The sequence below is a fragment of the Notamacropus eugenii genome, chromosome 2, assembly GCF_028372415.1.
Source record: "Notamacropus eugenii isolate mMacEug1 chromosome 2, mMacEug1.pri_v2, whole genome shotgun sequence".
NCBI lineage: Eukaryota > Metazoa > Chordata > Mammalia > Diprotodontia > Macropodidae > Notamacropus > Notamacropus eugenii.
In genome coordinates, this window is record NC_092873.1 from 507,217,352 (window position 1) to 507,230,688 (window position 13,337).

The following is a 13,337-nucleotide window of genomic DNA, read 5'->3' on the forward strand; positions in this document are numbered from 1 at the left end:
ACAGGTATTTCCTTCCATACTTTTGGATGAGCGAGAACAATGTATACCATCAGAGGAAGACATAAAAGTCAAGGCTTCTGCATCCAAAACCTCCAAAATAAATATGCAATAGTCTCAGTCCATGGAGGAACTCAAAAATAATTTTGAAAATCAAGTAAAAGAGGTGAAGGAAAAATTGAGAAGAGAAATGAGAGCAATGAGAGAGTTCTAAAGTCCAAGGTCCTTTTGGCTGGAGCTGAATAGAAAGGTAAGGGAGGGATAACTATCCCAGTGTCCCTAGAGAGGACATCCACTAACAAGAGGATTGACCCAAGTCTGGCCCATTTTACTAAAAGAAGACATGTCTGAGGAGTTGTTTGGACAATGCAGAGCTGAGGTGAAATGTAAACACCTAATCAGTAATCCCACAAGCTCCTTTATGTTTAGGTAGCCTTAAGAATCAACCTCCCACCTTTCCGGGCTACCCCAAGCAAGGCTCCATACGGTGTTGTTCTTGGTTTCCATTGTAACTTCAAAGGGAAACTGTCACTATGTCCGGAGCCCTAGATGTCTTGCAGATGAAGGAGGAGGATGTCCTCAAATTCTTTGCTGCAGGAACCCATTTGGGTGGCAACAACTTGGACTTCCAGATGGAACAGTACATATACAAAAGGAAGAGCTGTGGCATCTACATCATTAACTTGAAGAGAACTTGGGAAAAGCTTCTGCTGGCAGCTCGTGCCATTGTTGCCATTGAAAACCCAGCTGATGTTAGTGTCATCTCATCCAGGAACACTGGCCACGGGGCTGTTCTGAAATTTGCTGCTGCCACTGGCACTACACCTATTGCTGGATGTTTCACACTGGGCACCTTCACTAACCAGATCCAGGCAGCTTTCAGGGAGCCCCGCCTCTTGGTGGTCACTGATCCTCGGGAAGATCATCAGCCTCTGACTGAAGCATCATGTGTTAACCTTCCAACCATTGCATTGTGCAACACAGACTCCCCACTGCGCTATGTGGACATTGCCATTCCATGTAACAACAAGGGAGCTCACTCAGTGGGTCTAATGTGCTGGATGCTGGCCCGTGAAGTTCTACATATGCATGGCACCATCTCCCATGAACACCCATGAGAGGTTATGCCTGATCTTTACTTCTACAGGGATCCAGAGGAGATTGAAAAGGAAGAGCAGGCTGCAGCTGAGAAGGCAGTGACAAAGGAGGAGTTTCAGGGTAAATGGACTGCACCTGCCCCAGAGTTCACTGCTACTCAGCCTGAAGTGGCTGATTGGTCTGAGGGAGTACAGGTGCCTTCTGTACCCATTCAGCAGTTCCCTACTGAAGATTGGAGTGCTCAGGTTCAGATGGTCAGGTCGGGGCAGGGCCGCCTCTCAGGCTCAGTTCCCTCAGGGGGTTTATGTACAGACCTTCCACAATGGATCCAGGCTCCCGCCCGCTTGGGGAGGCCCTGTCTGCAACCGCCTCTCAGCTTCTATCTCCCGGGGGGGCCCGAGCCATGGGGGCACCCCACTCCCCTCTCAACCCGCCAAAGAGACTCTCTCACCGACCCCCGTCACCTGTGGGTGGAGGGGCTTGTGCCGCCGCTGGAGATCCCGTCCCTGAAGCCTGCTCGGATCTGTGCCTCTCGGAGCCACGGCCACCACAGGTCTGGGCTGGGCTCTGCGTCTGCAGCGCGACGGACCTTTTGCGAGAGGTTTGCAGGTCCCTCTGTGGGTGGAGGGACCCGCGTGGCCGCTGGAGATCCCGTCCCCATAGCCCGCTCGGATCTTTTCCTCACGGTGTCGCGGCCGCTGCAGGGCTGCACTCAGCTCCCAGTCCTGGCGCCCAGTCCGCAGCGCGAAGGACCCCCCGCGAAAGGTTTGCAGGTCTCTCCAGAACAGAAATCTCCCTCGCTCCAATATTCCGTGGCCTCTGGGTGCAGAATTCACCGTGAGTTGGTCCCCTCTAGCCATTCTGTGGGTTGTGGGTTGGGAGCTATGTGTATGTGCATCTTTCTACTCCGCCATCTTGGCTCCGCCCCCCGGACCTTTCTCTTTTTTAGAACAGTTGTCTAACCTTACTCCTCAAACTGATGTTTTGTGAAAAATGATCTTTGGAACCTGTGTAAAACTTTACATTTATCTTTCATTATATTAAATTTGGCTCAATGTCCTACCCTATTAAAAAAAAACAATTGAATATTGACTTCTTGTGCATTTCATCCACTATATTGGCTACCTTTCCTATCTCTACGTCGTTGGCAAATCTGATGAGCATGCCATCTATGTCTTTATTCAAGTCCTGGATAAAAAATATTAGATAGCACAGAGCCAAGCAAGTATCCCTGGGGCACTCCACTGGCGACTACTTTGGGAGCCGACACTGAGCCATTAATGACTACTCTTTGGACCTGGCCATCTAATTAGTTTTGAATACACTAGATTGCATTTATCCCTCTAGCCCATATTTCTCCATTTTTCCCCACAAGAATGGCATGACTTTGTGAATTGCTTTCCCCAAATCTAATTTACTTGTATCTATAGTGTTTCCTGACCTACCTGTGTAGGAACCCTGTGGGGAAAAAATGAGGCTAAGTTGGCATGACCCAAACTTAATAGTTCTCTGCTTGCCATTTTAAATTCTCACAAACTTTCCCTTTTAAAAAATATATTCTAGAATTTACTCACAAGTCTTCAAGAATCCACATGGAATCACAAAAACTCGGAACTTAGAGGTGAACAATCATTACTTAAGTAGTTAAATATATCTGGGACGTCATCTATTTGGAAATTCCCCCCAATCCCTCTGTGCTGCCCCTTCAGGGGACTCCTGGCAGAATCTTCCAGTAGGTTCGGCACATGAGAGGGCCTTCCTTACTTCCTCCTCTCATGTCAAGGGAACACTGCCTGTCCATCTGTCATCCCTTATCCTCATCATGTGACTAGTCTGTTTTCTCTTTTTGTCTCAATCTCCCCCGATGATACCTTTTACTTCCATTTTTTTCAAGTTCCCTATTGGATGTTGCTACCTCCTCATGGACAGAATAGACAGTTATTTACATTGTAGCATCTTCCCTAAAAAATGGAATGATTTTGATAGATGAATAGGTGATTTCTCATGGCCACAGAGATATTTAATCTACTGAATAACAATTTTTTTCCATGATCAACCAACAGTACACTCAGGGAGTTCTCATATTCTCTTCCTTTTTCAGTGAATTGCTGAGGTCCATTGCTGAGTATCACTTATGAAAGCCTGCCTGGTCTCTACTAATCCCCTCATCCAGGATGCCCTCAAGTTATATAGACCTAACTCTCATGAAGATTTTTGTAAGGATAAGGCAGTAGGCATATAGGTTTGTGGTTATCAGTATTCTCTGGGTCACTTTTCCCCCCAGCAGTAATCATATTTAAGTTTTTTCCCCTACACCTTTGGAATCTTCACCTTCTTCAGACACCTTTGGTACCAGTCCCTCAGCATCCTCCCAACTGTATCTCCTCAGCATGGATTTCCTATTAGCGATGATGGCTATTATTCATTTTTTTTCATTCAGCTGGTTTCCCCATCTTTGTTTTCTTTGCTTCTGTCCCTATATGCGTATCTGACCGCAAGATTCCAGTCCAAGTTCTGCATTTTCATTCTCCTTGATGGAAAAAACAGTTCATTATCATCATCTTTAGAGATGCAGCCATGACACAGCAGAGGGCAGGCCCTGGAATCAGAAAGATCTGGGTTTTGGTCCTGCCAGTGATACCAAATGGCTAGGGGACACTAGGCAAGTTACACCATCTCTCCTCACTCTTGATGACTCTTTAAGACTGTAAGTTCTAAGCCAGCCTAGCTGAAATAACAGGGCCCCCGAAGGAGAGTCAGGAGGCAGCTTGGGCCAGGCAAGTCAAACTATCACCATCACCTTGACCACCATCTTTCCTCAGATCTTGACAGAGACAGCCCAAGAGGCTCAGCCAAATCACCCATTCCTACTTCCGACCTTATTCCCATAACCATCACTGAGGGGGAAAATCATTATGGAGACAGGGGCTACCTTCCTCATCATCACCAGCAACAATTGTTGATCAGCTGCCACCACCAGGCAGACCAGTACAAGAGGCCCCTGACCACTAGATCACCTGGCCTGTCCTCCCAGACATCATCCTAGAAAATGACTCCATTGAAGGCACCAGCCATCCCCATTAAGTGCCAAACGATTGCTACTCCAAAAGCAGGTAAGCTGGGCTAACTGGGGAAGCAGGGCACTCTGAAGGCATCATGGGCCAGTGAAGTCAAACCACCACCAACACCTCACTCCATCTCCCCTCAGCCCCTCATGGAGACAGCCCAGAACTCTGAGCCCAAGCCAGCCCTGTGGAGATGGAACCCAGTCACTGCTCCTGTAGGGGCTGTAGACACAGCCACTGAAGACCGAGAAAGGAAAATTCTTCCCATTGAGGTCTTGGTCTTGTCAAATGGTTCCATGTTAGAAACAGGTAAACAGAGAAAACTTTCCATATACCTGGAAGTGTGCTAAATAATGAGAATACGAAGTTAAACAAGAACCCTACTGTGTGCTCTGCTGATAACTATAATTCTTAGTAGGGGGATGGGCAAGAGGGGTAAGGAAAGAAGCATTTATTAAGTGCCTACTATGTGCCAGTGTTTTACACTGCATGCTATTTAACTTCTTTGGGAGCATTTTTGTCCTTCATCCTGCCATCATCCCTGCAGAAGCAGAAGGGGAGTCAATACACAGGACTGAGGGCCATTTTTTCCCCTTTGTTTCATGGATAAGTCAGAACCAAGAAGTTATCCCCAAGAGCCCTAATGGTAAATTTCCACAGCATCCTGTGTGATTAGCCAGACTGGCCTTCAGAAAGCAAATGTAGAGTATTGCCAGAACCAGAAGACCCTGGGAGGTCTGCCGGTGGTATTGGAGAGATCAAAAGTGTCATCCAGGACAACGTCCTTCTGTCCCAAATCAGTGATGTTCTCACCAGCAGTAGAAACAGGGGGCCCTGTCAAGAGGAGCACCCATGAGACCTTTAGTATTCACATGGGAGCTCTTAATTTTTGGGGTTATATAATGAGCACGGCTCTCATTTCTATGGAGGCTTAACTTAGAGCTTGCTCCTTACCACAGCCTGTGAGGCGGACAGGAAGGACAAGTTACACATGAGGCAACCGAGGCTGGGAGGAGTTAAGTGATTTGTCCCCAAACCACACACAGTTAAGTAGTGTTGGATTTGGTTAGCTCCCTGGGATAACAGAACCCTGGGGCATAATTGGGAGGAAGGAAAGTTTTGACAATGGGGTCAGAGAAGGGAACTATAGAAAAAAAGGCAGAGAGAAGCTGAGTGAGGGAGAGTGAGGCAGGGACAGAGCGGGGCAGGCTTGGAACTTCCCCATGGTTGTTGAGGGCACCCCCATCCTTTAAGGTTTACAACTACAAGGCCATCCTGAATTCTTCCTGCTCCCTCCCTCCGCTAATTGCATTCAGTGGCCAATCCCACAATATCTGTTATTTATTTCCCTTGCTCACTCCTTACAAAGTCACCACCCACTGACTGACTGACTCGTTCAGGCCCCCATCACCTCACACCTGGCCCAGGTCAATGACCTCCCGGTTGGTTTCCCTGAATTGAGGCTCTCCCCAATCCAATCCATCCCCACACACATACACAGCTCCTACAGCCATTTTCTCCAAGCACGGATCTGACCATATCACTTCCTATCTCCTCTAAAATGAAATATAAACATTTCACAGTTTAGTCTCAACCCACCTTAGGTTATAGGCCTAACTATACATTACTTTCCTTCACATTCTTGATCTTCTAGCTTTTCTTCACAAACAAATCTCCATCTCCCATCTCTGGCACTGACTGTGCCCCCTGCCAGGAATGCCCTCCCTCCTCCCTTTTTCCTCATGGAATCCCTGGATTCCTTTAAGACTCAACTCAAGTACCCTCTGTTGTGTGAGGCCTTTCCAGCTGCCTCAACTTCCAGTAACCTCCCTCCACAAATAGCCTATATTTTATTTGCCTTTATTCAGTGTACATTTATATGTGGTTCACATATAAATATAGAGTATAAGCTCCTTGGGGCCAGGGACTACTTTGGTTTGTCTTTGCATTCCCAGTGCCTAACATAGTGCCTGGCACAGAGCAGGTGCCTAATTAAAGCTTGTTGGTTGATTAATTGCAGTCTTCCTCCTTCTGGGATTCCTGAAATCTAGAAATGGGGTGTAAGGAAACATAATTCTAGAATTCTAGAGTGTTGCAGACTCTAAGATTCTAGAACACTGGGGTTTGGGGTTCCAAGGTTTGAGAAAGTTTGGGCATTCTCATTTTCTAGGCTGCAGGGGCTTGTCTGGGTTTCTGGAACTCTAGGACTTGTGAGGGGGGTCTCTCCCACAGCCTTACAACACTCCATTTATGAGTCAGGGACTGGAGATCAGAGGGTGGGGGGTAGGGAGTGGGGCAAGGTCCCAGTTCCATGACCACAGTTCTCAGGAATGGATGCCCCTGGGCCAGACAGCTATGTGTACAGAGATCCTTCCCTGCCAGCTGGAAATGGGGAAAAGCCACCCCAGCCCCAGCCTCAGACCTAGCCAGAGTCTGTGACTGGCAGCTCGGGGAAGGCCTGGCTGCTTCCTGGGGCATTGCTGGAGTGGGGCTCAGCTTTCTGGAACCCCAGTTCTGCTGCGAGGCCCTCAGAACAGCCACTCCACTGCTCTAGGCCTCAGTATCCCTCTGTAACAAGCAGGGGTTTCGTCAAAATGAGTTCCAAGTTGCCTTTGGAATCCAGTGATATGAATAGTCTTGTCTCCCCCTTTCCCTGTCTCCCTCCCTCCCTCTCCCCTTCTTCTTGGCTCTGAGGACAAGGTTGTGCAAGGGCTGAAGGCCTGGGATGGTATGTGAGGAGGATGGGAGGGAGAGCAGACAGACTAGGGAATTGAGACTCTCAGCCTGCGGGTGGAAAGGATTCCTGGTCTGGGACTGTCTGAGAATCTAGCACAGGCTGGGATGACAAGGGCCTTCCTTCTCTTTGGGACCTGGGTTCAAGCCCTAGCCCCTCTGCATGTGGCTCCCCATCCTACTGAATAGGGGAAATGGAGTCAAACGAAGTAGGCCCAGCTTTTCTTACAATTGTCCCATGAGGCCCAATTCTCTACCCTTCTCCCCAGTCCAGAACCTTCCCTGTAATGAGCAGTTCGCTCTCCCCCAGTGTGGATCCCCTTGTTTAGAGACATCCTGGTCCTTCCAGGAGTCACTGCTGTGGGTCTATCACTTTCTAGAAAGACACAGAGCTCCCTTGTAACAACTCCCAGGCTAGGGGGTCCTTTGGAAACCTGGCACAGAAATAGGACAGACCCACCAATGGACTGGCCTGGCCATCAGGCTGTCTGGCTTTGAGGACCAGCTCTGTCTCTCACCCACACATAAGGGGACCCTAGGGAAACTTCTTCATTTGTCAGAGCCCCATTTTCTTACCTGGCCATGGAAGCAAGTACTTTGTAAATTGTAAGAGACCACATTAATATATGCTATTCTCCCTCAGGACCTTCTTAAATACCTGATGCTTCCTTGAGACGTCGGATCAAAGGACTTGGGCTCGGTAAGATCTCAAAAGTCAGCAAGTCTGACTGCTTTATTTTGTGAATGGGGAAACTGAGGTCCAGAGAGAAGGGACTTGACTGAAGGGATAATGAGTAGGAAGGTAAGAATTCAAACTCCAAATCTATGGCTCTATAATGAGAATAACAAGGATTAGCATTATATGGTATAGCATATATAATTCATATTATGAATTGTCATATGTAATGTAGTATGCAGTCTATTGTACCAGCTACATCATTAATACATTGCTATTAATTTGTTATTGTCGTTATTATAATTGCCAGCTGGTGGCACAGTGGATAGAGCCCAGGGTCAGCAATCAGGAAAAACTGAGTTCAAATCTGGCCTCAGACACTTGCTAGCTGTGTGAAGTCTAGGCTTAACCTCTGTTTGCCTCAGTTTCCTCAACTGTAAAATGGAGTTAATAATAGCAGCTGCCTTCCAGGGTTGCTTTGAGGATCAAAGGAGATGATATTTGTAAAGTGCTTAACACAGTACCTGGTATACAGTAGGTGCTCCATAAGTGCTTTCCTGTTGTTTTTGTTGGAACACTTTAAGGCTTACAAGTGTTGGGATTGGAACAGGTGGAAGGGAGCAGGGAGAATGTTCCAGAGACAGGGAATAGTCACTGTGAAATCCTGGAGGTGGGAGGCAGCGCTGTGGAAAGAGTGACAGGAGTGCCCATGTGGTTGAGGCACAGGATACATGAAGGGGAGAGGATCTCAAGAAGGCTGGATAGGCTGGCAGGAGGCCACTTCCTGAAGGGCTTTAAACATCGGACAGAAGAGGTCAAACGGAACGTCAGAATGTGGGAGTGTCAGAGGAGAATTCACAGAAAAGGGGCTCTTAGTTTAGCAATATATATGTGTGTATGTATATGTATATATAAAATGTATACATACATGCACGTGTACATCTGTATACATGCACATAAATATATATATGTGTGTGTGACACACACGTAATTATTTTGTTCAGTTGTGTTTCACTCTGTGACCCCATTTCGGGTTTTCTTGGCAGAGTTACTGGAGTGGTTTGCCCTTTCCTTCTCCAGCTCATTTTACAGATGAGGAAACTGAGGCCAACCAAGTCAAGTGACTTGCCCAGGGTCATACAGCTAGCAAGGCTGGATTTGAATTCAGAAAAATGAGTCTTCCTACCTCCAGGCCCAGCACTCTATCCTCTGTGCCACCTAGCTGCCCCTGTACATGATAATGGGAGAAAGATGTAGATAACAGATAGATATAGATATAGATTCAGATATAGCCATAGATCCTCCTTGCATTAAGCCCCCGAAGACAGGGCTTTATATGTAGAGTATTACTATGAGCTTAGCCCCTCCTGTAGAGACCCTAAACTTTTTTCACACCTAATACTATAATGAAAAGAATTGTCTTCTGAAAACCTTGGAGGTAATCTAAGTATTAGGTTGAATTATCTTTATTTTCTGGGTGACAGACACAATTATAATATGAGCCTTTCCCTTTTCCTATCTTGGGAAGAAGAAGAAGCAGTTACTTAGTGATTATCCAACAATGGGGACAGATTGGGGACAGATCAGGGAAGATCCACTCCAAAGCCTTGAGGGTTCCTCATTGTCTGAGTTCGAGCTTGAGTGCACACCAGACCAGCTGGCTGCGGGGAAGGGGTGGGGAGCTCAGGTGAGGACACACTGAGTGGGGGAGGAACACAGCATTCTGAGGGAGAAGACTCCCTTCCTTTTGGGGATCAGGAGAAAGTTGGGTGCCACTGGAGGAAGGAGGGCGTGGGTTCCAAGCCCAATCTAATTTGGGAAACATTCCCATCTGGACCTTCTTAGATTCCCTGCAAACCTGTTCACAGTATGACTCTATGCTCTTTTCTCTTGTGAATAAACTCAAAGCTGAATCATTTGCAGGCCCAAAGAGCAGGATCTCAGTACAACGTATTGGTGAGTGCTTAGTACCTGGATTATACCTGGACTCCTAGGATACTTCTTACCGGGGGGTGGGGAACATTAATGGGCAGGACTGATCAGATACCATGCCCTGCAGTGCTGGACATTGAATCCCAAGTGACAATTATTTTCCAGTCTTTCTTTTTTTGGAATGAATTAATGAATAAAGAGTGAATATGTATATATATATACTTATATATACATACACATATATATGTTTGTATGTATGTATATAGAGAGATTTATATGTTTGTGTATGTATATACATGTACACGCATACACACATATGTGTACATGTGTGTATTTATTATGTGCTATTTACCAACCACTGTTCCATGAATTGAGAATATAAATGCAAAGGCAAAGACGGATCCTGCCTCAAGGAACTTTTGCTGTTCAGTCCTGTTGGAATCTTCCTGACCCTATTTGGGTTCTCCTGGCAGAGATACTGCAGGGGTTTGCCATTTTCTTCTCCAATTCATCTCACAGAGGAGGAAACTGAGACAAACAAGGTGAAGTGACTTGCCCAGGGTCACACAGCTACTAAGTGTCTGAGGCTGGATTTGAAGTCAGAATGAGGAGTCTTCCTGATTTCAGGCCTGGTGCTCTATCCACTGTGACACCTAGTTGTCTCTGGGAATGTACATTCTAATCTCTAGGGGGACCAGGTTTGGGAAGACACAGGGATGATTAGCGTTTGGGTGAAGGTCCAAAGAGCAGGAGAAGTTCCAGGAGGATCCTAGGGTGAACGTCTTAAAATGGCAAGGCAGGAGGAGTCAGAGAAATGCTTTACCAGACTGTCCCAGAGACATACCACAGTATGTATGTACGGTAGCAATGCAGAGACCTCTGCTGGAGCTCTCTCTCTGCCCAGCACAGAGCCCAAAGCAGAGCCAAGCAGTTCTTGAGTTATCGCAGCAATTGTTTCATTCTTCAATAGTCGGAGGAAACAGCGAGGGGAAATCCTATTCTGAATTTGGTTCTTACTAACAGGAACTGGTTATTGGGGTGGAAATGAAGGGGAGGGACCCTTTGGTCCTGGAGTTTGTGACGAAGAAGGAAGGAAAAGCGGAGGGTAGTCTGACAAGCACCATCGATTGGGGAAAAGCGGACTTCAAAGGGACAGGGAAAGTATAATCAGGACCCCATGGAGTAAAATACTTTAGAGGGAGTTAGCCCAGGAGGGATGAGGGATGCTCAAGAAGGAAATGATGAAGACACAAAGGGAAATTATTCCAGTGGAGAGGGAAAATGGGATGGGTCCAAGGAGGTCATTGGGAATGCACAGGAAATTCATAGCCAGTTTAGATTTTCAAAAGGCATGCTCATTGCTCCCCACCTCCTGAGAGGTGATGCCCTCAGGGTACAGATATATACATATATATACACACATACACATATGTATGTATGTGTATGTATACATGTACATGTGCATATATGTGTGCATTTATATGTATATGTATGTATATACCACACACATACACACACACAACCAGTTGGGATTGTTTTGCTTAACTATACATGTTTGCCACAAGACTTTTATTTTTCTTTCTTTCTCAGTGACAGAGGTGAGGAGGCAGAAGGAAGAAAAGAAGGATTTTTGCTAACCACAAAGGAGTTTAATTTCTGATTAAAAAAGAAAATTAAAAACTAAAAGATATGTATTCATCATTATTTCTAATGGCACAGTGGGAGTTGTCAAGCCATTCCCCAATCTCCAGGAATCTACTTTGTTTGTAATTCCTTACTGCTACAAAAAGGGTTGCTATAAATATTTTGTTATAAATGGGAACCTTTATTTTTATTATTGACTTCCTTTGAGGATATGCCGAGCAAGGGGGATTGCTGGGTCAAAGGGCGTAGATGGTTTAGTCATTTTCTTAGTGTAGTTCCAAATTGCTTTCCAGAATGACTGGACTAATTCCCAGCTCCACCAACAGAGCATTAGTGTGCTGTCTTTTTCCAGAACCCCTTCAGCGTTGACTATTTCCATCTTTTCTCATCTTTGCCAGTTTGCTAGGTATGAAGTGAAACCTCGGGGTTGTTTTCACTTGCGTATCTCTTATTATTAGTGTCTTGGAATGTTTTTTCATATTGTTGTTAGCAGTTTGCAACTCTTCTCTTGAAAACTCTTTGTTCATAGCCTTTCACCACACATCTATTGGGAAATGGCTTTGGGGCATTTATTTGTGTTGGTACCCTTTATATCTTGGATATCAGACCCTTATCAGACATAAACTGAAGCAAAGTTTTTCCCCTCAAAATGATTGCTTCCCTTCTTAGCCTTCTTGAATTAATTTTTAAATCTGAGAAGCTTCAGAAGATTTGCATGAACTGATACAAAATGAAGTACAGTCAATAAAACATGCTATCCAATGATTACAACCATGTAAATGGAAAAAGACAAAAATAAATGATTCTGAATGCAGATTGACTAACTTTGGCCCCTATGAAGAGATATGAGAAGGCATTTATTTCCTTTCAGTTTTTGGAGAGTAGGAGAGACTACGGGTATGGATTTGACTTCAAATTTAGCAGTTTTGTGGAACTGGTTTTCCCTCCTATTTTTTTTATTTTGTTCTTCTAGGAGAAGGAGGGGGAAGGGGAAAAGTTATATTGGGAGATATAAGTAAACAGAGAGAGAGAGATACAACTAGTTCTCAATTAGTCAGAATGAATCCTGTGAAGTGATTTATACTCAAATCTGTACTATTTGAAGCTATGATCAATTAATCAATTCACATTTATTGATTGCCTACTATGTACCAGGTACTGTGCTAAGTTTGGGGATGCAAAAAGAAGAGAAAGACAGTCTCTACCCTCAAGGAGCTTAGTACCTAATAGGGGAGATTATATGCAAATAAATATATACAAATATGGTCGTTGGCTCCAGTTCAGTGGAAATATGCAATGTGATTTTGAATACTGCAACTACTTCAGAGGATTCATTATTTGCACTAATTGGGACATCGCTACACCAATAATTTTTTTTTAAACTATTGGGAGGAAAGAGACAGACGACAACAAATGCAAGTAACAGAGGCTGAGTGTAAGGTATAGCATAGTCCTGTAGAAAGTGTCAGGAATGCTAATGGTCAGAATGATCTGAAGGTGTTCAAGGATAGTAAGGAGGTGGGGGAAGAAAGGATTTTTGGTTTGTTTTATTGGGAGAAAGAGGAGGCTCATAGAAGAAATAGCCCCTTTGCTCCGGGGGGATGAGAGGATGCTGCTACTGTAATACATGATTGGCCAATGCACTTGGTCACCATGAGCACATGTAGAGTGCTTGACTGATGCAATTGACCACATGAAAGGGGATGTGGAGCCTTCTTCTGGGAGAATTGTGATGTGTAATGGATATACCTTAGAGAGACTTTGGAGCATGTATAGACATTCTGTTATATTGGTATATGACATTTCATCTGTCCAAAGGGGTCTCTGGTGCCCTTATGAGGGAGTTAGGGAGTGTCTAGTCTCTCTGCCATTGGCTCCAGCCCTCAATGACAATGATCCCCCACTTTTAGAGGTCCATAGAACCCCAGGTCTATCAATATCAGATTATCCTGAAAGATTTACTTAAAAAGCAGAGCAGGAACAAGCACACAAACATTGCCCCCAACATGTGGGGGGAGCATCATCCCACTCCTCCACCTCAGTCTCTGGGGAAGAGAGGGGGTTATGTTCAGTTTATGCTTAACAGCTTAACTCAGCTGCTACCAGGTTCCAAGTTCAAAGCTCCCCTGGTCTCCCATCCCAGCTCTGGTTTCTCAGTACTTCCCTACTAGGCTAGCAGCAACATCCAGTCT

At 45.4% G+C, this 13,337-nt stretch overlaps 1 protein-coding gene and 1 long non-coding RNA gene across 2 annotated transcripts; both read left to right on the forward strand.

Annotated features, from left to right (window-relative positions):
* The first annotated feature begins 515 nt into the window (after positions 1-515).
* Positions 516-1,335, forward strand: LOC140524215 (small ribosomal subunit protein uS2-like). The gene has a single exon (XM_072638615.1). The coding sequence runs from the start codon at positions 531-533 to the stop codon at positions 1,113-1,115; it is 585 nt and encodes a 194-aa protein (XP_072494716.1). The 5' UTR covers positions 516-530; the 3' UTR covers positions 1,116-1,335.
* A 5,604-nt stretch (positions 1,336-6,939) lies between these two features.
* On the forward strand, positions 6,940-11,170 carry LOC140524216 (uncharacterized). Its single transcript, XR_011973612.1, has 3 exons — positions 6,940-7,102; positions 7,537-7,593; positions 11,092-11,170. It is a non-coding gene; the product is annotated as an uncharacterized lncRNA (long non-coding RNA).
* Positions 11,171-13,337: the final 2,167 nt, after the last annotated feature.

Coding starts and splice junctions, on each gene's coding strand:
- LOC140524215 (XM_072638615.1), top strand. CDS start 531: ATGTCCGGAGCCCTAGATGTCTTGCAGATGAAGGAGGAGGATGTCCTC.